General features: G+C 40.1%; 1 protein-coding gene across 4 annotated transcripts in view; it reads left to right on the forward strand.

Moving 5' to 3' along the window:
* The window catches only part of LOC124145676 (serine/threonine-protein kinase 10-like), a 128915-nt gene that overhangs the window by 34210 nt on the left and 70783 nt on the right, over positions 1 to 23922 (forward strand). Inside the window, exons 4-14 of one of the 4 annotated variants that reach the window (XM_048393415.1) lie at positions 858 to 930; positions 2757 to 2833; positions 3044 to 3161; positions 5708 to 5789; positions 6807 to 6929; positions 8490 to 8546; positions 9684 to 9704; positions 13087 to 13182; positions 14782 to 15249; positions 16114 to 16917; positions 18327 to 18460. In XM_048393415.1, the coding sequence (XP_048249372.1) occupies positions 858 to 930; positions 2757 to 2833; positions 3044 to 3161; positions 5708 to 5789; positions 6807 to 6929; positions 8490 to 8546; positions 9684 to 9704; positions 13087 to 13182; positions 14782 to 15249; positions 16114 to 16917; positions 18327 to 18460 (2053 nt within the window). The remainder of the gene's footprint in view (positions 1 to 857; positions 931 to 2756; positions 2834 to 3043; positions 3162 to 5707; positions 5790 to 6806; positions 6930 to 8489; positions 8547 to 9683; positions 9705 to 13086; positions 13183 to 14781; positions 15250 to 16113; positions 16918 to 18326; positions 18461 to 23922) is intronic. The other 3 variants (XM_048393416.1, XM_048393417.1, XM_048393418.1) reach the window with 3 other exon arrangements.

Here is a 23922-nt window from a genome sequence, read left to right on the forward strand (position 1 = left end):
ATGTAATTTTTCTGCATACTGTGATACATTATATTTTGTTAGAAAATATGTATTCATGTTTTTCTATACTAATTATGATTGAGTCAGTATCTACAATAAAATAAATCAACGAATCAATGAATCAATGAATTTGTACAACACAAGTAGATGATATCTACTGTCCAGAGCATTCTAAAAGTTTCATCATTATTATGTTTAATATCAACATTATCTTTTACCCATAGTCCCGTGAGGATTCCAAATTAGAATTGGTCTTCACAACCCATTCTTGTCGTTAGAGGCGGTTAACAGGATCAGGTGGTCAGGCTTGCTGACTGGTTGGTGCATGTCATCGTATCCCAATTGCGTAGACTAATGCACATGATGTCAGTCATTGGATTGTCTGGTCCAGACTCGATTATTTACAAACCGCCGCATATAGCTGGAATGTTGCTGAGTGCAGTGTTAAACAACATACAAACTACCGAGGATGAATGCAGGTTGGCTCCAGCCCCCTCCCCAGACTTTCACAAGCCTCTAAGGCAATAATTATTAGTTTAAATCATAGGTTCTAGATTATGTAAATAATAAGAACATGTTGTCCCTATAAGAGGCTATAACAAGTTGTCCCTATAAGAGGCTGGAGTTCTGTCAACATATCTGGATTTGCCTATTAAGAGGATAGTATAACTACACATCAATGGACTTTTCTTTCAGTTACAGCCTTGGAGCAAGGCTACCCCTCCCCTGTGAGCATGTCTGCCCAGGTCTGTGACAGGAACACAGGCTGTAATGCAGTGTATGACCACACCCCCTTCTTCCAATGGTAGCTACCAACCATTCTATCCTAGTCTGACTTAAATGTTCATCTATTGCAGCTGACTTCGGAGTGTCGGCCAAGAACACCAAGACCATGCAGCGCAGAGACACCTTCATTGGGACACCCTACTGGTGAGATGGATACACTGCAGCATCACTGCTTCACATCGCAAGAACCCTGTTGGATTCCGGGTTAAAATTGATACCCAGCAACCTTTGATGGTCGTAAGAGGCGACCAGATGGATCTGGTGTCCAGGCTCAATGACTTAGTTGATTACGTGTCATCATACCCTGACATTGTGGATCGATGTTCACTATCAGTCATGGGATTGTCTGGTCCAGACTTCATTATTTACAGACTGCCATCATACAGCTGGAATAATGCTGTTTCATGAATAGGTCTTCAGCAACACGTTTGCCATTAAAGGCGTAAGAGGCGACTAACGGGATCAGATGGTCAGGCTTGCTGACTTGATTGGTGTATGTCATCTTATCCCAATTGCATGGATCGATGCTCATGATGTCAATCACTGGATTGTCTGGTCCAGACTCGATTATTTACAGACCGTCATCATATAGCTGGAATATTGCTGAGTGCGGCATGAAACAACAAACCAACAACAACATGGCAATCACTGAGTTTCCACTCATTGTTGATAACAGTGGAATTCATTCAGTTCCAAAACAATAACAATATTGAAGAATACAGGGTTTGTACGAACTCCTGAACTTATTTATAATTTACAGGGCTCCAAAAAATATTGAAGGTATTGAGTATTTATTCACAAGTGATCATTCACATTGGGTATGAGTAGTTTTCTTTTGGTGTTCAATATGCTTTATTCCCTTGGGCCCAGTCTGTTATAGACCAATATTTAGTAGAATTCATGTATGTGTGGTGCCTGTATTTAATCAGTAAGAAAAGACCTTTAAAAAAAATATAGGTACACAATTTGAAAAGGATACACTGGGTAATTGCTCACAGTGTTGATGTACAATTGGGTTTTGAAATTTATCATGCATTTTTGTATTCAAGCAACTCAAATTGGCAATGCTGATTTATTTTGCGTATTTAATGCAAATTCACAGGTTATCTCAAGCTCTGAATTTAGTTGTGTTTCTGTGTGGAGAACAACAGGGTTACATGGCTGGTGGCTGCATTGTTTCACTTCCTGGTTTACCTCGTGGGTCAGGCCCCCACTCATGTTGATGCTTGGTGTAGTCGGCAGCCAGATAGGCAGTTGTTTACAGGGAGATTGCACAGCCTCATTCTAGTTTTGTGAAAGGTCAAGTACATGGTTGTGTACATGCTGTTTGTTATTTCTGTGTAGAATCTACAGAAGATTAAAAAGACAAATTCTAGTCAGATTTATGAATTAGGTAACATTGGACAGTGATATGTAGTATTTGAGTAGTATGATTGACTCTCATCATCACAAGCATGAGACATTATTATTATTATTATTATCAGGATAGGTCACTGATGGTATGTTCATTACTCTCATGGGGATGTTTTGGAGCTTACCTATGTTACCTTTAATATGTAGGCAGTCATCTTTGGATTAAACTTTTGACACAAGTTGCAACACAATTGTATTCCTTTTGAATGTATTATAGTACCTTTCTGAATGGCATTTAGAAGTTGGATATATTATATCTAAGACACCATTTACATGGATGAGCAACTTTGTTACAAACCAGTTTGACTATCGCAATTAACATCTCTAATAAACAGGGTTGTTTATCTTTAGAATCGTGTTTTATTGCAGGAATGCATAAGTACCTGTGGGCTAATACAAATTTCCCAATTCCTCCATTTTTTTTAACATTACAAGGACATTTTATCTTTAACCGGGCTAGTGAAGCTTTAGAGTTTAGTTCTAACCCTGCTTTCTTGTGTATAAAAGACTTGATTTTATGAATTTTGTAAACCTGATTATGTCTTCTTCCCATCCAGGATGGCCCCAGAAGTGATCCTGTGTGAAACCCTGAAAGACACACCATATGATTCTAAGGCCGACATCTGGTCTCTCGGTAAGTAATGAGAGACACACCATCCAAATGCAACCTAGAAGTTATGGCATTTGCTTGCTATGCTGAAAACCCAGGTTCGATTCCCACATAGGTACAATGTGCAAAGCCCCTTTTTGTGTCCCAGTCGTAATATTAATGGAATATTGCTAAAATGGCATCAGACACATAACAATCACTCAATGACTAACTATCCCACTGTAAATGTTCCAGGTGTCACTGCTATCGAATTTGCTCAGATCGAGCCCCCTAACCATGAGATGCATCCAATGAGGGTCCTCATCAAGATACAGAAGTCCGACCCACCTCGGCTAGAAAAGCCTGGCAGATGGTAAATATGGAAATCATTACAAGTCACACAGCTATAAACAGGATAGTCTTTCAGATTATGAACTTGAGTTTCCCACTGAGGAATCCTAGGTGGGAAGCTGTGACAGGAGGAGCTTGTGCAAGGAGGTGGTGATCGTAGGTTTGAGGAATCCTGGGTGGGGAGCTGTGACATGAGGAGCTTGTGCAAGGAGGTGGTGATCATAGGTTTGAGGAATCCTGGGTGGGGAGCTGTGACAGGAGGAGCTTGTGCAAGGAGGTGGTGATGGTAGGTTTGAGGAATCCTGGGTTGGAAGCTGTGATAAGGAGGAGTTTGTGCAAGGAGGTGGTGATCGTAGGTTTGAGGAATCCTGGGAGGGAAGCTGTGACAGGAGGAGCTTGTGCAAGGAGGTGGTGATCGTAGGTTTGAGGAATCCTGGGAGGGAAGCTGTGATAGGAGGAGTTTGTGCAAGGAGGTGGTGATCGTAGGTTTGAGGAATCCTGGGAGGGAAGCTGTGACAGGAGGAGCTTGTGCAAGGAGGTGGTGATGGTAGGTTTGAGGAATCCTAGGTGGGGAGCTGTGACAGGAGGAGCTTGTGCAAGGAGGTGGTGATCATAGGTTTGAGGAATCCTAGGTGGGGAGCTGTGACAGGAGGAGCTTGTGCAAGGAGGTGGTGATCGTAGGTTTGAGGAATCCTGGGAGGGAAGCTGTGATAGGAGGAGTTTGTGCAAGGAGGTGGTGATCGTAGGTTTGAGGAATCCTGGGAGGGAAGCTGTGACAGGAGGAGTTTGTGCAAGGAGGTGGTGATCATAGGTTTGAGGAATCCTGGGAGGGAAGCTGTGATAGGAGGAGTTTGTGCAAGGAGGTGGTGATCGTAGGTTTGAGGAATCCTGGGAGGGAAGCTGTGATAGGAGGAGTTTGTGCAAGGAGGTGGTGATCGTAGGTTTGAGGAATCCTGGGAGGGAAGCTGTGACAGGAGGAGCTTGTGCAAGGAGGAGCTTGTGCAAGGAGGTGGTGCTCGTAGGTTTGAGGAATCCTAGGTGGGGAGCTGTGATAGGAGGAGCTTGTGCAAGGAGGTGTTGATGGTAGGTTTGAGGAATCCTAGGTGGGGAGCTGTGACAGGAGGAGCTTGTGCAAGGAGGTGGTGATGGTAGGTTTGAGGAATCCTGGGTGGGGAGCTGTGACAGGAGGAGCTTGTGCAAGGAGGTGGTGATCATAGGTTTGAGGAATCCTGGATGGGGAGCTGTGACAGGAGGAGCTTGTGCAAGGAGGTGGTGATGGTAGGTTTGAGGAATCCTAGGTGGGGAGCTGTGACAGGAGGAGCTTGTGCAAGGAGGTGGTGATCATAGGTTTGAGGAATCCTAGGTGGGGAGCTGTGACAGGAGGAGCTTGTGCAAGGAGGTGGTGATCATAGGTTTGAGGAATCCTGGGTGGGGAGCTGTGACAGGAGGAGCTTGTGCAAGGAGGTGGTGATGGTAGGTTTGGGGAATCCTGGGTGGGGAGCTGTGACAGGAGGAGCTTGTGCAAGGAGGTGGTGATCATAGGTTTGAGGAATCCTAGGTGGGGAGCTGTGACAGGAGGAGCTTGTGCAAGGAGGTGGTGATGGTAGGTTTGAGGAATCCTGGGTGGGGAGCTGTGACAGGAGGAGCTTGTGCAAGGAGGTGGTGATCATAGGTTTGAGGAATCCTAGGTGGGGAGCTGTGACAGGAGGAGCTTGTGCAAGGAGGTGGTGATGGTAGGTTTGAGAAATCCTGGGTGGGGAGCTGTGACAGGAGGAGCTTGTGCAAGGAGGTGGTGATCATAGGTTTGAGGAATCCTAGGTGGGGAGCTGTGACAGGAGGAGCTTGTGCAAAGAGGTGGTGATCGTAGGTTTGAGGAATCCTGGGTTGGAAGCTGTGATAGGAGGAGCTTGTGCAAGGAGGTGTTGATGGTAGGTTTGAGGACATATTGCACCAGTTAGGGGTGATTCTTGAAGGCACTTGTACTACAGAAATAGTATGGCAAAAAGTCAAAAACAGTATTCCTATACTATTGCTTATAGGTACGACTATTGTGATACAAATGCGATAGATTGATGAATACCTTTATAGTCCTACAGGTAGTTGTTTGCATTTTTCAACATAATGGCAAAGGGCAACATGTCCGCCGAGTCCTTGATTAAGCAGATTGCTTGGGACATTTAAGGGAGTACAAGTATGTATCTGAATATCTTGTGTCAATGTATCAACCTTTTCTGAATGGATAGGCACATCTCTTCATACAAGTTGTATAGAAATGAATGGAAAATGATTAACAGTATTTTAAATTTGTTTATCTATTGGGTGTCATATTGATAAAGAGGCCACATCAGTGTTAGATATTGATCTTCGTATTGTGAATGGGCCATGGATAATTGGAGTGCATGGATACGTCGGTCAATCATTACACCACTTGTATCGATGCATCAACAACATGAAATTACTAGCTCACAGTATCGCTGTTTTGAGTTGGGTTGCAAAAAAAATAAATTATTATGTGAGGAAAATTATGATGTGTATGTATTTGTATATGTCTTTTGAATTTCTTTTCAGGTCAAGAGAATTTAATGATTTTGTTGGTAGATGTCTTCAGAAAGCACCAGGTCAGAGGCCTACAGCAACAGACCTTTATACTGTAAGTCACAGAAATTGAGTAGACAGACAAACATGTTAATTCTTTCTCCATATGCCACCAATGTGCAATTGGCCATTACAAGAATCTTCAATATTTTCACTCAAACCACATTTACATTTGTCAGACATATATGTTTTTGTGTGTGTCTTTGTAAATGTCGTGCTTGTGAATTGAGAAAAGGTTTACTACTAACTGTTTCAAAAATAAATTTACATCTGTGTGCAGACAAACAGAAAAGTACCCAACTTCCCCCTTACATTCTTACTGTACTTCATTACGTGATAGTTGAAATGACATGGAAATTTAAATTGACAACAACAATTTACCTGGAGGAAGAGTATTCGCGTCACAACAGTGATAAATCCTTTGTAAACATGACAGTGGGTTGGTTGCGATTGCATGGTAGTAAGTCCGGCACAGTGAGGAGCTGTGACAGGTGGCAACGATAGTATAGAGAGCTCTGCAAACGGGCTATCTCTGTGAGGAGCTTGGGTATGGAGGTGGTGATCATGGATTTGAATCCCAGGTTCACCTTAATTATGATCTTCATCACTTTAGGCTTACCTCCACTGAAGACAGAATAAGTTTTGCTTACATTGGTACAATATGTTGACCTCATTTTTTATATCGCCTACACTAACATAGCTGGAATGCTGCTAGGAATAGCACGAAAACTACTCCTATTCACTCATAAAGTTAAGGGATAGTCCTAGTCATCTAAGATGCTGCAATTCGCTGATTATATTTCTATGTTTGTCAGCACCATACTCATGTTCATGGGTTTCACCAAAGTGGTAAACATCTGAGACAAGGATCCCATTGAGCTGACATACCATGGTATAACTGGAATACTGTTCAAAGCGGTGTACATCCCAAATCACTCACTCATTAGGTTCAATACAATGTTTGACCTGTATTCAAGGATAGGTGAGGTGAAATGGGGTTTGGGGAAATGGGGAATCAGGTCAGTTTGATGAAGCTAATAGAAAAAGCTTCCTAAACTGCTTGTTATTTCAGCACCCCTTCACAAGGAACTTCACAGACAAGAAGCCTATTCTGGATCTCATCCTCGAGGCCAAGGCTGATGTTATTGAGACTGTCACAGACCTTTCAGAGGAGGAGGATATCAAGGAGATCAAGGTAAGGGAGACAACTCTGTTATGTGTTCCTATTTTTTCTTGCCTGTTTGAAAGAATGGGATTCTTCTTCTTCTTTTTTTGTATCTATGAAGATGGTTTCACATTGTTTTTTGTACAGATATTGTTTTGAGAATGCTGTAGTCTTTGTTCTGAATGTTTATCATCAAATTTAAGATGTTGGCCTTAACACCTGCATGTCAGACTTTCTCACATTAGTGTTGTTCGTGCCAAGAGAAGAATGCTTAAACCTCAGCACCCAACACAGTGATGTTATGTTGAATAACCCAGCAGCTTACTCTCAGTATATGTTCCGGGACAAACGATTTTTATTATTTTAAAAAATAGTTCAAATTCATTTCACAGAAGTTACCATACTTTTATAGATTTATTCAGAATTCAATGAAAAAACAACAACTTTAAGTTCAGTTAAATGAACTTTTAATTTGGCAGATGATATTTTGAAAAGCAGAGATTTTCAGATGACACTCCCGCCTTTGAAGTGATTCTTCTAAGATTTAGCAGTTAGATATATCAAGCTATGATCAAGACAATTCCAAACATACAAATACTATCAGAAAAAGATGTTGACAAATCTACAATTTTGCTGAATGTAAATGGCCCCCAATTTGTAATAGGCAGCATATTGCATGCTCAACTAACATATTTGATTTATAGATTATGTTTGAATATTTTTTCATTTTGAAATATACCCCAGAGGTTATATTCCAAACTGTTTCAAAAGTAATAGGATACTACCCCAGTAGGTAAATGCATTGTAATATCCAGTGTTTGAAATGAGGAGTGACAATTCAAGGGACATTTTAAACTAGTCTGTGAAATTTATTTTATAATGGGACACTTTGATACTGATTGACAATAAAGAAGGATTTATATCAACATATTGGTTTAAAGATAATATTATGTCACGCTTGATGGCACAAGTAGCTGTGATCATATCAATTCCTTGATAATTACTTATAATTATAGGTATTGGCTATATTATTTTCCAGTTCAATCAATCATTTGTGTATACCACAAACAACCTGGTAGCTTGAAGACATTTAGTTGAATATTTGGGTCAAACTTGTTTTCCCTTTCAATGTTCTGTACCAATAGGAGATGAAAATATCCCAATATTTCAATATAACTTGTGTAAAGAAATTTGCTCTCAGAATTTGAGTTTGGAAATTGTTTACATCTTTATTATTAATTATGATTCTTTAGAAAGTTATGGGGATCATCTTTAGGCGAATGAAACACCTGTGCACTTTAGTGGTTTCTAACAGTCTCGCTATGAGAAGTAAAACATGATCACAGTGTCTTTTGCATTTGAGCACATTTTACGACATTATTTGAGGATGACTACTTTAACATGAGGAAACAATAGCTGCCAAATTGGGGGAATTGTTCATTTGAAATTGGATATTCAGCTGAAAAAACATTATCCTTCTTGAGCAAGGTTCCTAGATATGACAGTGTCAGGTGATTTGGGGCCCTCTGTTTTCCAACACTGAATATCTCTGTGGTGAGGTATATGACGACTCTTTCTGTATATTCCCAGTTAAGCTTATCCAAAGATGAGGGTGCTGTTGAGGACATGTTGGAGGAGGAATCCCAGGTATTCTGGTGTTGCCATGGCAATTTGGATCATTTTATTGTGAATTTAACCTTTTGTGTGTGTTTAAGTTGCTTGTCTCACACTCCCTTCTTCCCTTTGTTTCAACAACACTATGTAATGGAACATCTGTATCTTAAAAATAAATGACTGGTCAAAATTGTTTTAGCCCAGACCAAGTTAATTCCATGTTTTACATATTTTTGTGGTTAATATGCCATAGAGGTAGAATAAAGAAGTGTTTTGCTCACATGATATAAATATCCTACAATAAAATGGAAAGGGCATTTTATCAACTAAACAGAAACAAATGTTGAATAGTTTAACCTCAGCAATTGTTTTTTGTATATTTATCTGTAAAACCCAAAATTAATTTGGTCTGGCAATATTGAAAATGTAATGATTTTTGGAAACCTACAAACACTTTGCAGTGATGCATGCTGAAAAGTAAAAAGTATTTTGTCTTTAGCCTCAGGAGAACTAGGACATCTCTATTACTGCTCTTTTGGACGGTTCTGTAAAGTTTTGTAAGATAGGAGTAAAATCTAAAGGAAAATAATTACATTGAATGTTCAGCATGTAGTGAACAGTAATGCAAGCAGTGAGGCTAACATTGTGTTGTAGAAAATCGATGAATATCAGTGAACTAGATAAACAAAAACTGCAGTTTGGTGCTATTGTGACAGAAACAGAAATTTCTTTGTTTACTTGTGTGTTGAAATTGTTGTTATTCCTTTACTTTGCGTTTTCTATCACTTACGAATGCTCACTTTCATTGTTTCATTTGCACTGACTGTGTGTTATATATTGTTCTGTTTTATCATTGGAACCAACCCATTCATCTTTCATGTGGCTGAAACAGATAAAGGGAGATAATTCAGACAACAATTATCTCCCTTTACCTTGTGTATTAATCTTTGTTTGAATTCATATTTAGCTTAAAATTGCTTCTTTTTGAAAAGAAATAATTCATTATCTTTTTTAGAAATGTTCCTTCACTCAACAAAATTAATTTACAAATTTACTTTTCATTATTGTTTATATACATATATATGTATATGTTTATGAAATAATGTATGTATGAATATATCAGTAACAAAAAAATGACCCCCTTTTCTTATTGCCTTCTTGCACCTGAAGGACAAAGCTTTGATTATGCAGGTAAATTAATGTTGTAAAGTGTCCTCTGTTTGTTAGTATCTACACAACGACTTCATGTGGGTTCCGTGTTCTTATAGCAGTTTTCATTCTTGCTCCCCACACCTTTTATTGACCCCTGTGGGTGACCAAATTGAGGAGGTGGTCAGGCTCAGTGGCTTGGTTGATTGCTTGACACTTTTTTTGCTAGTAAAGTATATGGTTTGTATCTTTAGAGAAATCCAGTTACGTAATCCTGATAATGTCATAATGTAGTATGGTTGGTCTCCAGTTTATGAACCTTCTGTTTGGAAACTTATGGATGAATATATGTCTGAGAAAATACCCATATGCCAAAAGCAAAACCTAAGAGACAACAGTACCTCAGAGATTGCATCACAAATGAACTGAAGACGTGCAACCTAGTCTAATAACATGTATGTCATTGTAGTAAGATTTGTTCATGAAAGTCAGGATATGTTTTGGTCTGAGTGATTCAAAAGATTTAGGCACTGAGTAATATACATGCACTTCTGTATGTACAAAGGTTCTATCAGGAGACATCCTTGTTATCAGTGACAGCACTAACTATGTGCCTGTCGGGACTCCTTCTTGGAATAGGTCCCAGCAAACTATGCTGGTTGCGACATTTGACCAAATGGTTCGGTAGATCAGACTCAGTGACTTGGTTGATGGCGTGTCTTTGTACCCTGGTGGCGTGGATTGTTGTTCTAAATATTACTGAATTGTCTTGTCCAGATTATTGAAAGGCTACTATCATTTAGCTAGAATACTGCTGATTGTGTCATTAAGAAACGAACAAAGTGCTAACTATGTATAGATGACCAATCTTATACTTCAGTAGTAGCTCTGGCCTACATTCCTATACTCATTTGTTCATCTTAATTTCTAGTAGTTGCCTTTTTAACATTTCCTATCATTTGTCTGCAAATTGTGTTCTAATTTATTGTTGAACTTAACATTATTAGTTAGAGATAGAACTTTAGAGTATATTTAACGCTAGAATTGTAGTTTACTGTTTTGCACAGCTAAGTGTTCTGTTGGACAGATAGATTCATTAGCTGGATTTGAAGATGGTGAAGTCATGAATTATAGTTACTGTTATGATTCATTACAACATTTTATTGCCCAAACACTTATGCATGACTGACCTCGTGCAATTGTCAGCCAGGTTTCACGAGTGTCGACTTGGGGCACCCAAGTGGTAAACTGATTGCCATTGTATGATGTGTAAAACCATACTCACTCACTCACCCATTTATAGAGGATGTTCATGATGTCAATCACAGGACGGCCTGGTCCAGACTCGATTATGTACATATAGCTGGAACATTGCTGAGTGTGGCGTTACGTAGATCACTTCCTGCAGAGATTCTGGGGCACAATAGGTCCCCTGTCCCCTGTAAGAGTTAGCTAAATGAGGATCAGGTGGTTTACCTTTGCAACCTATGCTTGTCGCTCAAGAGGACTACATGGCTTGGTAGGTCAGGTTCCTTGTCTTTATTGATTGTGCATCTTTGTACTCCAATAGTGTGGACATTGCTCATAATATCAATCATTGGCTTGTCTGGTCCGGACTTTGTTATTTCCAAGTCGACATATTGCTGGAATATTGTCCAGCGTTGACCAAACAAACGTGTGCAATGTGTGACCTGATTGTTTGTCATCATACCCAACTGCACATGCTATCCATCGGCTGTAGTTTGCCTGGCTCAGACTGAGTACTTACAGGCCACTGTGTAATATCGTTGAAATATTGCTGACAAAGGGTTATAACAGTTATAAAATATAAGACCACTTGTTGCAAAATGTACAGCCGTACAGCCGTATCAAAACCTTTTGACCTGATATCAGAGTATCAAATCAGTGTCAGTGTTGGGAATTATAATTAGTTTGAAGGGAAGTGGTAAGACTTTTAATGAGAATATGCTACCTTTCATTAGTCAAATTCTTTGTTACATTTTATACTAATGGCTGCCCTGGATTTGGCTGATTTTTATTGAAACTATTCTTGTTTTAACTTTTGATTAAATCCTTTTTCAACATTCATTTACAAATTAATACAATGTATCCTGATTTCTGATGTTACCAACTTTATATGAAACTGTAGATGTCTGTCATCCTTATCCCTTTTTTTTCTCAGAATATTGACACATCATAACATTGATCTAGAAAAACATTAATATGAGATGTGAAATTCACCTGAAAAATATTACTATTATAAACCTATATTAATGAAATGAATCAGAAATTATGAGGTATGTTCATAAAATGAATTGGAATTTATTGACAGAAAAAAGAAGCAGTTTAATCCGGTGAAATTCCCCCAACAGCCATTGTAACCTGATCCCTTATTGGATACTTGTTACTGTTGGTTTTGTGTGTTGAATGTTTCTAACATTATCCCTGATATCAGCAGTACATCACAGGGTTGTATACACTCTGTTCACCATCATCCATCAGTGATACATTTACTTGGCCCTGGGGGGAGTCCAGGTGGGAACTGGTCCGAGCAATCTAGGCTGGTCACAAGAGGCAACCAAGATCGGGTGGTTGTCATCGTATTCTGACAGCAAGGGTCGTTGTTACAATATCAAATCAAATCATCTGGTCCAGACTCAATTATTTACAGGCTGCCTTCATATAGCTGAAATATTGCTACCTTTGATAAACAACAAACAAATATTTACAAGGCCAAATAGTGGTAACATTTAAGAATGCCCACTAAAAAGCCTGAAATTCTATGGGATACCTTTAACATAAAAGTAAAGGGACTCTGGTTAGCGGGCTAGTGCAAATATGTATTCCTGCCCATGAAAACATAAGGCTACTTTACACTGTTGAGGGTTTTTTTTAACCAAGCTCGGGCCTGCTTCAAGTAAAAGGGATGGTATAAAATGCTCTGACCAATGAGAACTCGGATTACTTGTCATAAACAGCAACGTTTCTTGCTTGACAATGTGTGTGATATGGGCTACAATATTTTGACAATCGACTATGCACATTGCTCTAGTATTGGGCATTGGTAGGTTTTTACAAAATCTTGATGTAAGGTGTTGGGCTGATTTTACTTACGCGAGTTGTCCACGGCCTCATTTCATAAACTCTTAAGACGCTTATCACCACTACATCCTGTCACTGCCGAATATTTGCAGTAATCCATGTGTGATGGAGAATTGTAGAGTATTCAAGCCTGTGAAGTACTGACAATGTATCCCTTAATGTAGTGAGCATTGCTTCTTAAATGGCAGAAATTGCCACAATGCTCTATTCCAACCTTTTAACCTGTCTGTTCACCTGTTGAATGACCTGCATGTGCTTGAAACCTTTGGCTGCACTGTCAGACATATAGGGTCAGAACACTAACTCTGGTTGTCTGTTACAGAGGCACATGAGTGACGACTCTCAGTCCATCGACTTGGACAACATCTCCAGCTGCAGCGGAGACACCGACAAGCATGACGACAAGGATCGGGATAAGGTAATGTTCAGTCACAAAGAAGACCTGTATGAGTAGGTTTGGTTAGGAGGTTTGTATAAAAAAATGGTATGCATTCTGTGTAAATCTGTGACTCTCGATTCAAATACTGAGTGAGGACCTCATTTTCCCAAGGACAAGTAGTGGGGCGATACATCAATGCATAGGTGGACCGCAATTTTTTACTTCTCAATACAAGTATCGATCACAGTTACACACTAAGATAACAATATTCTAAGATAACAATACCCTAAATGTTTGCTTTAATAATTTTTACACTAAACAATGAATAAGTAGTGAAAAAGTAAATATTTTCATCCATTGCGCCATACTTCACACTGCCAACTCTAAATTGTCAATGTGTCAGGTATTTGTCAATCCTCTCTATGAAACAGATGGCTAACACACCTTAGATAAGAGCACATGCAAGTATCGTGATATGTATCATATCGTGAGCAAGGCATCAAAGGACTATCAAAGGATGCCACGTGTATTGTATGGTACTAGCCATTGAATGTGAATTAGTATCCACAGCAGTGCTGTGCTGTTTCAATAAGTGCTGCACTTGTCTTGTCACTTGTCACTACCTGGTCTTGGACAGTATAATTGTAACAGTCTCGCCTATCAGCTTCATAATAAGGCAGCCCAATTGTGGTACAGAGACACTGGTAGCCCAGTCATCTGAAGCACTCAATTTACTGTGCAGAGTTATGTCCCTTGGGCACACTAGACACATTGGAATCCAGGTTCGGCCACATTATGTTGCTAGGTTTGTCAGCCCCATACCCATCATTACTGCGGGTTTTCTTCCCACATCAAGCTGACATGCTGTGATATTTACCTGAAATACTGTTTAAAGCAGCGTTAAGACCAACTCATTCACTTACTTGTGGAAGGCGCAGTGTGCAGAGTTGCATCCCTTGGCCATGATGGAAAACTATGGTCGTGGTTTTGAATCCTGACTATGTTTGTTCACACCATACCTGTGCTTGTTGGTTTCACTGAAGTGGTAAAGGTCTAAGATGTACGACACTTTAGACTTTCCTCCCTTGAGCTTGACACACCATGATATAACAGAAATACTGATGAAAGGCAGGGTATGAAACTCCCCAAAATTTCAGCCAGACCACAGGACTGGCTAGCTGAAATACTTGCCAGCCCTGACCAAAACCTGCCTGCCCACTATAATCATATGTTTCTCAGGATAAGCTAACAGGGTTTCTTTTTGGTTACATTTTATCATTCATCTTTACATGTGAATTAATGCTTATCATTGGGAAATATTTAGAATATTTTCACATATGAAATATAACCTGACCGTCTGGCAGGGGGATTTGAAAATCTGGCAGCCCAAGTTGAAATCAACCCGTCTCGGACGGTGGGGCAGGCAGGTATTTCGAACACTGTGAAAGGCCCAACTCTCTCTGTCTCATAATAGGACCATTATTATGGTGAGATTGTTTTAAGCAGCATCCTGTGACACTTGCAATATGGTTCATCAAAACTAATGGAGAATTTATTTACCAATCAGGCAATAAAAGATGTTATTAATTGTTGCAGTGATAAGAAATTTTAACTCTAATATATTCCTTCCTGATCCAGAGTGTCGAAAAAGAAACCACTAAAGCCAAGACACCAACTCCAGAAAGAAAACCAACACCCGAAAAACAGAAAACTCCGGAAAGACAAAAAACACCATCACCCGTCAAAGAAAAATCACCATCACCTGTTAAAGAAAAATCACCATCACCTGTTAAGGAAAAATCTCCATCTCCAGTTAAGGAGAAGTCACCAGTACCAGATCACAAACAGGTTTCTGAAGATAAGAAAGCTCCATCCCCCAAGAAGTCTCCCGCTCCACCCCCACCAGCTGTGGTGGAGAGCCCTGAGGAGAAGCAGGAGACTACCCCAGTCCCGGCGATTAAAGAACCAACGCCCCCCGTGGTTCCAGCTGAGGTGCCAGTTGAAGCAGCAGCTGAAGCTGTTAAGACACATGAGAAAGAGGAGAATGATCGGTCTTCAGACGAGGGCATAGGTCCGAGTGGAGACGAGAGATCAGAGGGCAGCCAGGTAAATTCGATAATTTATTTCTTGAACCCTCTTGGAGTATCAATGCAAAATAGCCCCTGTACCATATACTTTAGTTGGAGATATCAGGTTGTTCACATTGGATGATTTCAATTATGTATTTGCTATACTTACTACATATTTACAAAAAGTGGTACTTTTTCTCTACCTGGTTTGATTTACAAAGCTTACAGACTCTTTCTTCAACCGGTATATTTTCGATGTTATAGATAATTCAAAACTGTTTTTGGAAAATATGATGGATGCTTGACAGCTTTAGAAGCTAGCAGTTTTAGTCCACTAGTCCTTATAACAAACAGAAAAACCCTTGAAAAGGGCAAATTTCTAATAGTCCTTAAGATACCTTGACTGTTGGGCAGTTTGGCAAGGACCATAGGCTTAGTGCCAATTTCTATCGCTGATAGTGTATTGTCATGGTGTGGATCATTGCTTATGCTGCCAATCACTTGTGTCCCTGGCCCAGATTATATTATTATAATAAGAGCATGATTCACAAAGCTAACCTAACATGTCAGCTGTCGTTACTCCCATACTTTGTCAGACATTTTGAAATGGGGACCACACTCAGATCAAGGAAGCCCATTCTTGGTGATTTTGCTGCGTTGATATTGCTGCAAAATTTGCTGAAAATTGTGTCAAATCTTATCTGCCCTCTCATTGTTTTGAAAATTTGAAATGACATGTAGTAGTCATATGAATATTATATAAATAAAACAGTTTGGAAATTAAAACTTTTAGTTCATCAGCTATTCCTCATCATTCGTTGCTTGTGTCCTTTGTAAACACTGTGAAAATGCTGATTCATGATAATGGCATACCAGGAATAATGATGTCCTATTCCTTCAGACGGAGAGTCCCGCTAAGACACAGGAAGTGGTTGAGAAGGAAGCTGAAGAAACCACTACTGTTACAGTCGCATATGACATAGCTGATGACATCATTGATGACGTCATCAAGTCTACTCGAGTTCAGCCATCAGTGCCGAGTGTTGTGTTCGATACAATACAGGACATGACAGAGGCCCAGATGGAGGAGGAGCAAGCTGAAGCTGCCTCTGTAGCCACCTCCACCACCTCCGACACCACTGTGACCTCTTCCACCTCTGACACCACCATCACCTCCGACACAAAACCTCCCACAGAGGAGAAGGAAGAACCTGCTCCTGTACCAGCACCAGCACCAGCACCAGCACCTGCACCTGCACCTGCTCCTGCACCTACTCCTGCTTCAGTTCAAGAGGTGAAGGTCAGTGTTCCCAGTAGTGACATAAAGGTGGATGAAAATGGTAAAGATGTTATAACAATAAACGGACAGCCTGTGCCTGAAACTGGTGCTATTGTTATCAATGGACATGCAACAGTGGTCAAAGACACTGTCGTGTCGGGCGTTGGGAAAAATGAAGTGACAATAGATGAGAAGAGACAGAGTGTGATTCCAGAGACAGATCTAGACACCTTTGTGACAAAGATGACGAGTGATGACCGGTTGCCGGGTGATGGCAGGAACATAGGTTACTCTAACCCAGATGATGACATGTCTGACAAGAGGTCAGAGACCGGCAGCGCCACCACAGATGGAAGTCTGGAAAGGGAGGATTCCAAGAAGGTTGACAACAACATACAGCGCAGGAAGAAGATACGTGAGAGAAATGTGAGTATTCCAACTAGGCCTGCTCCACAAAGCGATCTCAGCACTGAGGTTGATTGTATCTTTCACACTTTAACATAGGCTTATGACAGTCCTTGTGCTGATGTCACTTTGTGGGACAGGCCCTAATCATTTAACCTTCAGGAACACATATCTTTCCATTTCAGTCCCTTGTCTCTGTACTATACTCCGTGTCATAATTGAAGGGTCACCTAGATATGTAGGGTGTCAATCATGAACTTATGCCAACAAGCATCAGTAAGGCTGAGTATGTTGCAATGTGATTAACAGTTGGATGCTTTTATGAAACTGGGAAAATGGACAACTATTAAAAACAATGAAAAGTGAAAGATTGAGGGCTACCCAAAACACACGACTAAACACATCCAGTTGTTCAGCCCATGCACGTGCAATGCGTGACAAGTTACAGATGCAACTGAACTGCACCTTTAGAAGTTGAAAATACAACATTTTTATCTCTTGTTATCTGCCTAACCCTCTCAATAATGACACTGAGTATTTTTCGGAAACCTGAATTGTTCATTTCAATCTGAGGCTCTGCTCTTCTTCTAAGTCCAGCAGAGCTCATATAAATATAGATGAACTCCAGAGGGTACAAATTTAGATGCAACTCATTGAAGTAATTTCTGATGCTTCTTCCTTCTACCAATGGTGCTTCCGGATGAGAATAGTTCCCATGACCTCATTCTGGTTGTAGGGGTCAACTGAGATAGGGCTCAGGTGGTCAGGCTCTTGACTTGACTGAGAGCATGTCATTGAGCCCTGATGGCATGGATCATTGCTCACAATGTGAGAAAGAAGCACCTGCTTGGTAGCCCATGATTACTTCATGGCACTTATTTCGAACTCTAGGTCTGTCTGGTGAGCTGTAAGATATATGAACCTTTCACCCCCATCTCAAAAGAACTTTTTGCTGGTGACTTGATATGTTTTACCTACCAGTTGCTCATGCTTTCATTCATAGATTTGCCTGGTCCAGACTTGACTATTTACTGGATGTTGTGATATGGCTGGAATATTGCTGACTGCTGCATCCACTTGCACCTTCCTCCTAGATAGACTTGAATGCAATTTTATATGGATACCTGACCCTACCAATGAATTATGATAGGCGTAGGTTTTGTTCATTTGTAGTTTCGAATTTATCTAAGTATGTGTTGCCATGATGTATCTACAATCTTGTTTTGGAAGTTAAGAACCCCTACCACTCACTAACACACACTGTCTTTGTGGGATGCACTATTACTGAAATAGCGCTAAGAAAGGGAACCTTTATATGTCTGTATTTTGGGCCACTGGCCTCTATACTGAATAAAATTGTCTTGTTTTGTCTGACTATTACTGAAGTGATGTTGGAAGATGTGTAAGTGTTGGAATGCTCCGCTTTTCAGGAAAGTAAGAGCCATTATCGAACAATGACAAAGACAAGGACGTACATGAAGGATGGCAAGTTCATCACCACGACAACGTCTAAAGTGGTGGCAGCGGGTGAAGAAAACCGTGTGAAGGAAGAGCACAACCTCAGGTAGGACCAACACTCGTTGTGTAGCAGGGTTAGCACTTAGCAGCACTGGGGTGATCATGTGACAGTGAGATGCAGCTGCCTGTATGATGCATACAACCACTGTATCATTAATTCTTGACATGTGTGTATACCATGCTATGCTGGACAGTTGTCAGTGAAATAATCAGGTTAACACATGTCAAGGTCAATAAATCATAGGTACATGGTTATCTCCCCTTCTATGTGTACCACGACAGAAGGGAGACATGTCCAGATGACAGGTTTCCTGTACTGCCTACTATCCACGGTGTGTTTTCAGTGAACTGAAATCATCCTAAATTGCTGTGTTTCCATACAGGTTTTTGGATCACCTGCGATTTGTCTGACATAGAAATTGCTAATGTCTGAGTGACAGTTATCAGGTGGCCTAACAAATTGTCAGACATTTTGTTACTATCACCTGTAAATGTCTAGTGTTTGATATTTACCAATCATAGTGACAACTGAGAATGTAGGGGCAGTATGTATCATTGTCCTGTGGCATGTTTTAATGCCTACATTGGTGATTCTGTGGCCACAATGGCTGCAGAGCATTGATAATATTCATATAGATCACTATCCTTAAAGATGCATTTTGTGTGCCATTCCTCGTCTGTATGAAATAATACCAACACTATGATGAATAGCTGACACACCTGATGAACACCTGACACAACCTGTGAAGATCCGGGCTAAAATATGTCTTCAGAAAGAAGACCTGATATAGCGGAAATAATGCTCACAGGGTACACAACTTCATTCACATTGTGTAGTAATTTGATATTGAATGTTAAAAGCCTCTAGTATAAATACATGTAGGCAATAGAAGACATCCTATATTCCCAGGCACAGATGAGAAGAATGTTATATACACATATATGTTGCACCATATCCATGCCCTGAAGCCTGCGACACAGTTATTACCCAATGGATCAGTGTGCACTCAAATTGCATTCTCAGCTCCATGGGAAGTATACATCCCAAGCTGCATGTTTGTCACTTGTAGGTTTGCATTCACGTTGCAATCTCATCCATCATGGTACATATTCACTTGTGGTCAAACAGGTCTATAGCAAACAAATCACCTGCCTATTAGCAGAGATCATAGGTTTTAATAACCTGTGATTTGCTTATCAACAATATTTCATTACTGCATTAGTAAAATAAATGGAACAATCTTGAGAATAATGTAGCAATATTTGTTTTACGTCATGGATCTGTTATCTGAAGGATGCACCCGGTACAGATGTATGAGTATTAGAAGACATATACTGATGGAAACGAATAAGGGAACATTGAAAAATACAGGGAAATAAGTTTTACTGTCAGTACATTTGAAATAGCATTCCTACAAATTGTTACAATCAAATTTTGAGATTTGTGTGCATTGTTTCCAACGCGTATTTGGAAGACAAGGCTGGGAACCCATGATAGCACATCATTTTACTGTGTCTAAAACTGAGGGTTCCCTAATTCATTTCCATCGGTATATTAAGTTGCTCTGTTCTATCCCTCAAGGACACACACACACTCACACAAATCTTCCCACACAGATGATGTGTATGTTTATGCAATCCTCCAATGAATATTTTCAATATCATGTCATGACTCTTTATCAGTGTCTGCAATCTGCAGATGACTTGTGTGAACTCATGTTGGAGTAGACCTCACAACACTGCAACATGCTGGTGGCTACCGCATGTGTCATAACAGCTAAATCGACCACTTTGTCCCATACCTGTATTTCTATGCGTATTTGTCTCTTTCAGTGTATTGGATTAGATTGTTGAATGGACTGTTACCTTTCCTACTGTGTTGAAGGATTTTGAGTCTACCAACACAACTATATAGTTTAGTCTTAACTTGTGGGCTGTTATCAGCTGAGCAAATAGAAACTGTTCATCAAAATAAAATGTTACTGCCTCAGAATTTAAGGGAGGTAACTCTGGTAGCATTAATTCTTTTAAATACCAGCTTTGTCACTATTTCATGCTGTGAAGCAATATTTCATATTGTTTATGTCAGTTTTTAATGCATATTATGAAAATGCCCATGAATGTCACCTAGACTTTAGCATAGTGTGGTATGATGAAGGTGTTTTATTCAACAGTTCATGTTGTAGTCCCAGCAGTATGTATAGATTGTCATATTGCAGTCGACAGACCCCAAGAGATCTGGGGGATCAGGTAGCCTAGTGGTTAAAGCGTTCACTCGTCACGCTGAAGACCCGGGTTTGATTCCCGACATGGGTACAATGTGTGAAGCCCATATCTGGTGTCCCCCGCCGTGATATTGCTGTAATATTGCTAAAAGTGGCGTAAACCCATACTCACTCACTAACAAGAGATCATTACTGATGTTGCTTAGCTTACGACGACTTAAATATCTATGCTGCCTGAAATGAGAAATACATTTGTTGCAGATAGATCAATGAAGATGGTGGCTTTATAAATCTTGAAAAAATAATTCATTTTTTATACTGTAAGCTGAGAAGACATATTCTTTCCCCTCTTATTTCATGTCACCTTGTAAACCCTGCTCATGTTGTGCATCTTGTCAGTTGTTTGAAACAGTCATAAGTGCTGTGTAAATTTGCAAAACATCTTCACTATCCTTCAAGGATGAAAACATATAAAGATAACAGATCTCTTACTGCCTATTCTATTCTTGAGATCCTCAGACATTTCTATCCATTTCCATCACAAGGAAGAATCATGAGAGATTGTGTAAAGCATTCTCCTGATTTGCTGGCTTAAGCTGACTTCCTGGTGTGTGCTTCACATTGAATGCACCAACTAAAAACCTGACCCTTGAAGACCTGTCAGATAATCCTGCCACCATTACGATGAAAATGTCCTCAAGATTGCTCATGCAGCTAAACTGTTGACAAATGTCTGTGGCCATTACTGTGAATAACTGGACGACCATTACTGCCAACTTCTCTACTCCCAGGCCTATGCTCCATTAGCTCACTCCCCCTTTTTCTGTTTAAAGAGAACGTTAGTCAGAATGGCTTGTATTGACATCAGGCATGGCTGTGACATGTGCCACGTACACTACCATCACAGTGGCTCGAAGATGTCGAAACAGGATATCTGTCTCAGATGATGTTTTCAAGGCAACTGATTAAAGGAAAGAAGAATGCAATTTATCGACTTGATCATGTTTTAAATAACCTGAAGTGTGAAGATAACTATTATTTCATTTTAAGCTCTAGGAATCATTACTGTCTCAAATGTCTGCAATTTTGACCAAATATTTAGAAATGGTTGATGATTGGTAGGCACAATTAGATATTTCTTTGAACTAGGAAAATCAATTTAGGAATCGTTGAATACAAGCAAATTGCAACAGTCACTTCCATCAGTTGTGATACAAATGTACATGTTTGATGGAATTCTCTAGGGATATACCAGCACAATGGTTTAATCCTTGTTGACTCGGAGCTAAGTGGACTAATGCAGTTGTATGGTGTTCCTCCACACCAAAGCTGGTGCAGATGGAAGCTGATTCATTTGCTTGTTGGAGTCCAATTCCCAGCTTTGATTGGCATCAATATTTATGATGAGCAAATTGGTCTGTCAAGAAGGGGTTTAATCCAGCGACCCATGACAACTGCCTGAATCGGCCAGGACAAGAGGGTGTTCGCAGCTGAGGAATTGGACGGGCGGAAAGGATGGTCGGTCCAAGACACAGGGATGCTAGCCAAAGTGCTCATTAAGAAGATATTGGCAGATTGATTTCCACTTAACTTGAAATGAATGTTGTGTTATGAGCCAGTATGGACCTTTGAAGGAACTTTGTTTCGGTTCAGTCAAGGCAATCTGGACATTGGTGTGTCCATCAATAACATAATGTGCACCTTTACCCAGTAGTCCAAAAGCACAAGTCTAGTCAAAATAATAATTGATGTCTAGTAAAAGTCTCAACTAATGATGTTTCATTGTTAAGAGTAAAAGCTTTATCATTGATCCTGAAGACATATTTTGGGGTCACAGGTGGCCAAGGCGTCTAAGGTGTCACAATATGAATCACTGGATTGTCTTGTCCAGACTTGTTTTTTTACAGCCTACTGTTGTAAGTCAACACTCACTCACTCACTCACTCACTCACTCACTCACTCACTCACTCACTCACTCACTCACTCACTCACTCACTAGTGCCTTGGAGGTTTCTGATTAATACAACAGTCAGGTTCGTTTACAGAGTAATGAAGTTTCAAGTTTAAACTATACATGTCATTACTAATTTGTAATGTTTCCAGAGTTTTCAGTCAGTATCTGTTACTTTTTATATGGTTTTGAAGGTAATATTTTTTGGATAGTGATGGCAAAGATGAGTTTTCTTTTCATATTGGTTTAGATTGTTACTTCCTGGGCTTAGACACCAAAGAGGCCTAGGTTAAGAGTGCATTATCTTCATGTATTCCTAATCCGACTGGTACTTCAACGGACCACATAGTTCATGCTTTATGCAGCACCCGGTACCTTTCCTTAGCTGACCACCGACTGGATTGTTTGCTGGAGCATGTACAGAACACACAGAAATGGCCCACGCTATATGGAATCAATATTGTCTAATTTGTAAAACCTATCGCCTTGTATTAATTTCCATCTAAAGTAGGGGCACTGGCCATTTACGTTATTGGTTTCGCTACTATGCTCATGTTTCAATTCATCACGCCAATCAGATTCTTCGTATTTCAACCAAAGACCACTGTGTCCATGGGAATCTTGCCTGCCACTTGTCGGGGCTCTTTCTTCAACCATTAGTTACTAGAAGACACCAACGCCACTGTTCGCACCATTGCTGTGTAGGGACACCAACCAGCATCTCTAAAGATTCATGGCATGCTTTTATTTAAGAGCTAATCCCAGAGGCACTAGGGTGTCTTGATTGCTTAAACACATTGATGTCCATCTTCATGACAACATTTGAGGCATATGAAGATCCTTTTGATAGTTAGGCAGTTAGAAAGTTAACCTTCTGGGCTTAGCTTGTCATCTTTGAATGTGTTGAATGACAAACAGCCCCGTTGCAGAATAAAATCTGTGTTCCTAATCTCAGGCATAAACCTTATGATACTATATGGAAGAAGGGTTTCAATCAATTGGCTTGTCAAACTTAAGACCATGGGACCTGTTCCACAAGCGATGGTAGCGCTATGGCTATCGTAAGTCTGTGATCAAGTTTGGAAGTTACGATCATCTTAGCGCTAAGATTGCTTTGAGGAATGGGACTCTGTCCCTCAAATCATTGGCCTAAAACTGTTATAACAGAAGAATGATTGAATGAGATGGGTTTAACGCAGCTTTGAACAGTATTCCAGTGAGTGAGTGAGACATTGAGTGAGTTGGGATTAACCTTGCATTAAACAGGATTCATGTTATATCATGGCATGTCAGCTTGATGTGGAAGGAAAGTCTGAAGTGATGCAGGTCTCA

The sequence above is a fragment of the Haliotis rufescens genome, unplaced genomic scaffold (assembly GCF_023055435.1).
Source record: "Haliotis rufescens isolate VD_foot unplaced genomic scaffold, xgHalRufe1.0.p SCAF_12, whole genome shotgun sequence".
NCBI classification, from domain to species: domain Eukaryota; kingdom Metazoa; phylum Mollusca; class Gastropoda; order Lepetellida; family Haliotidae; genus Haliotis; species Haliotis rufescens.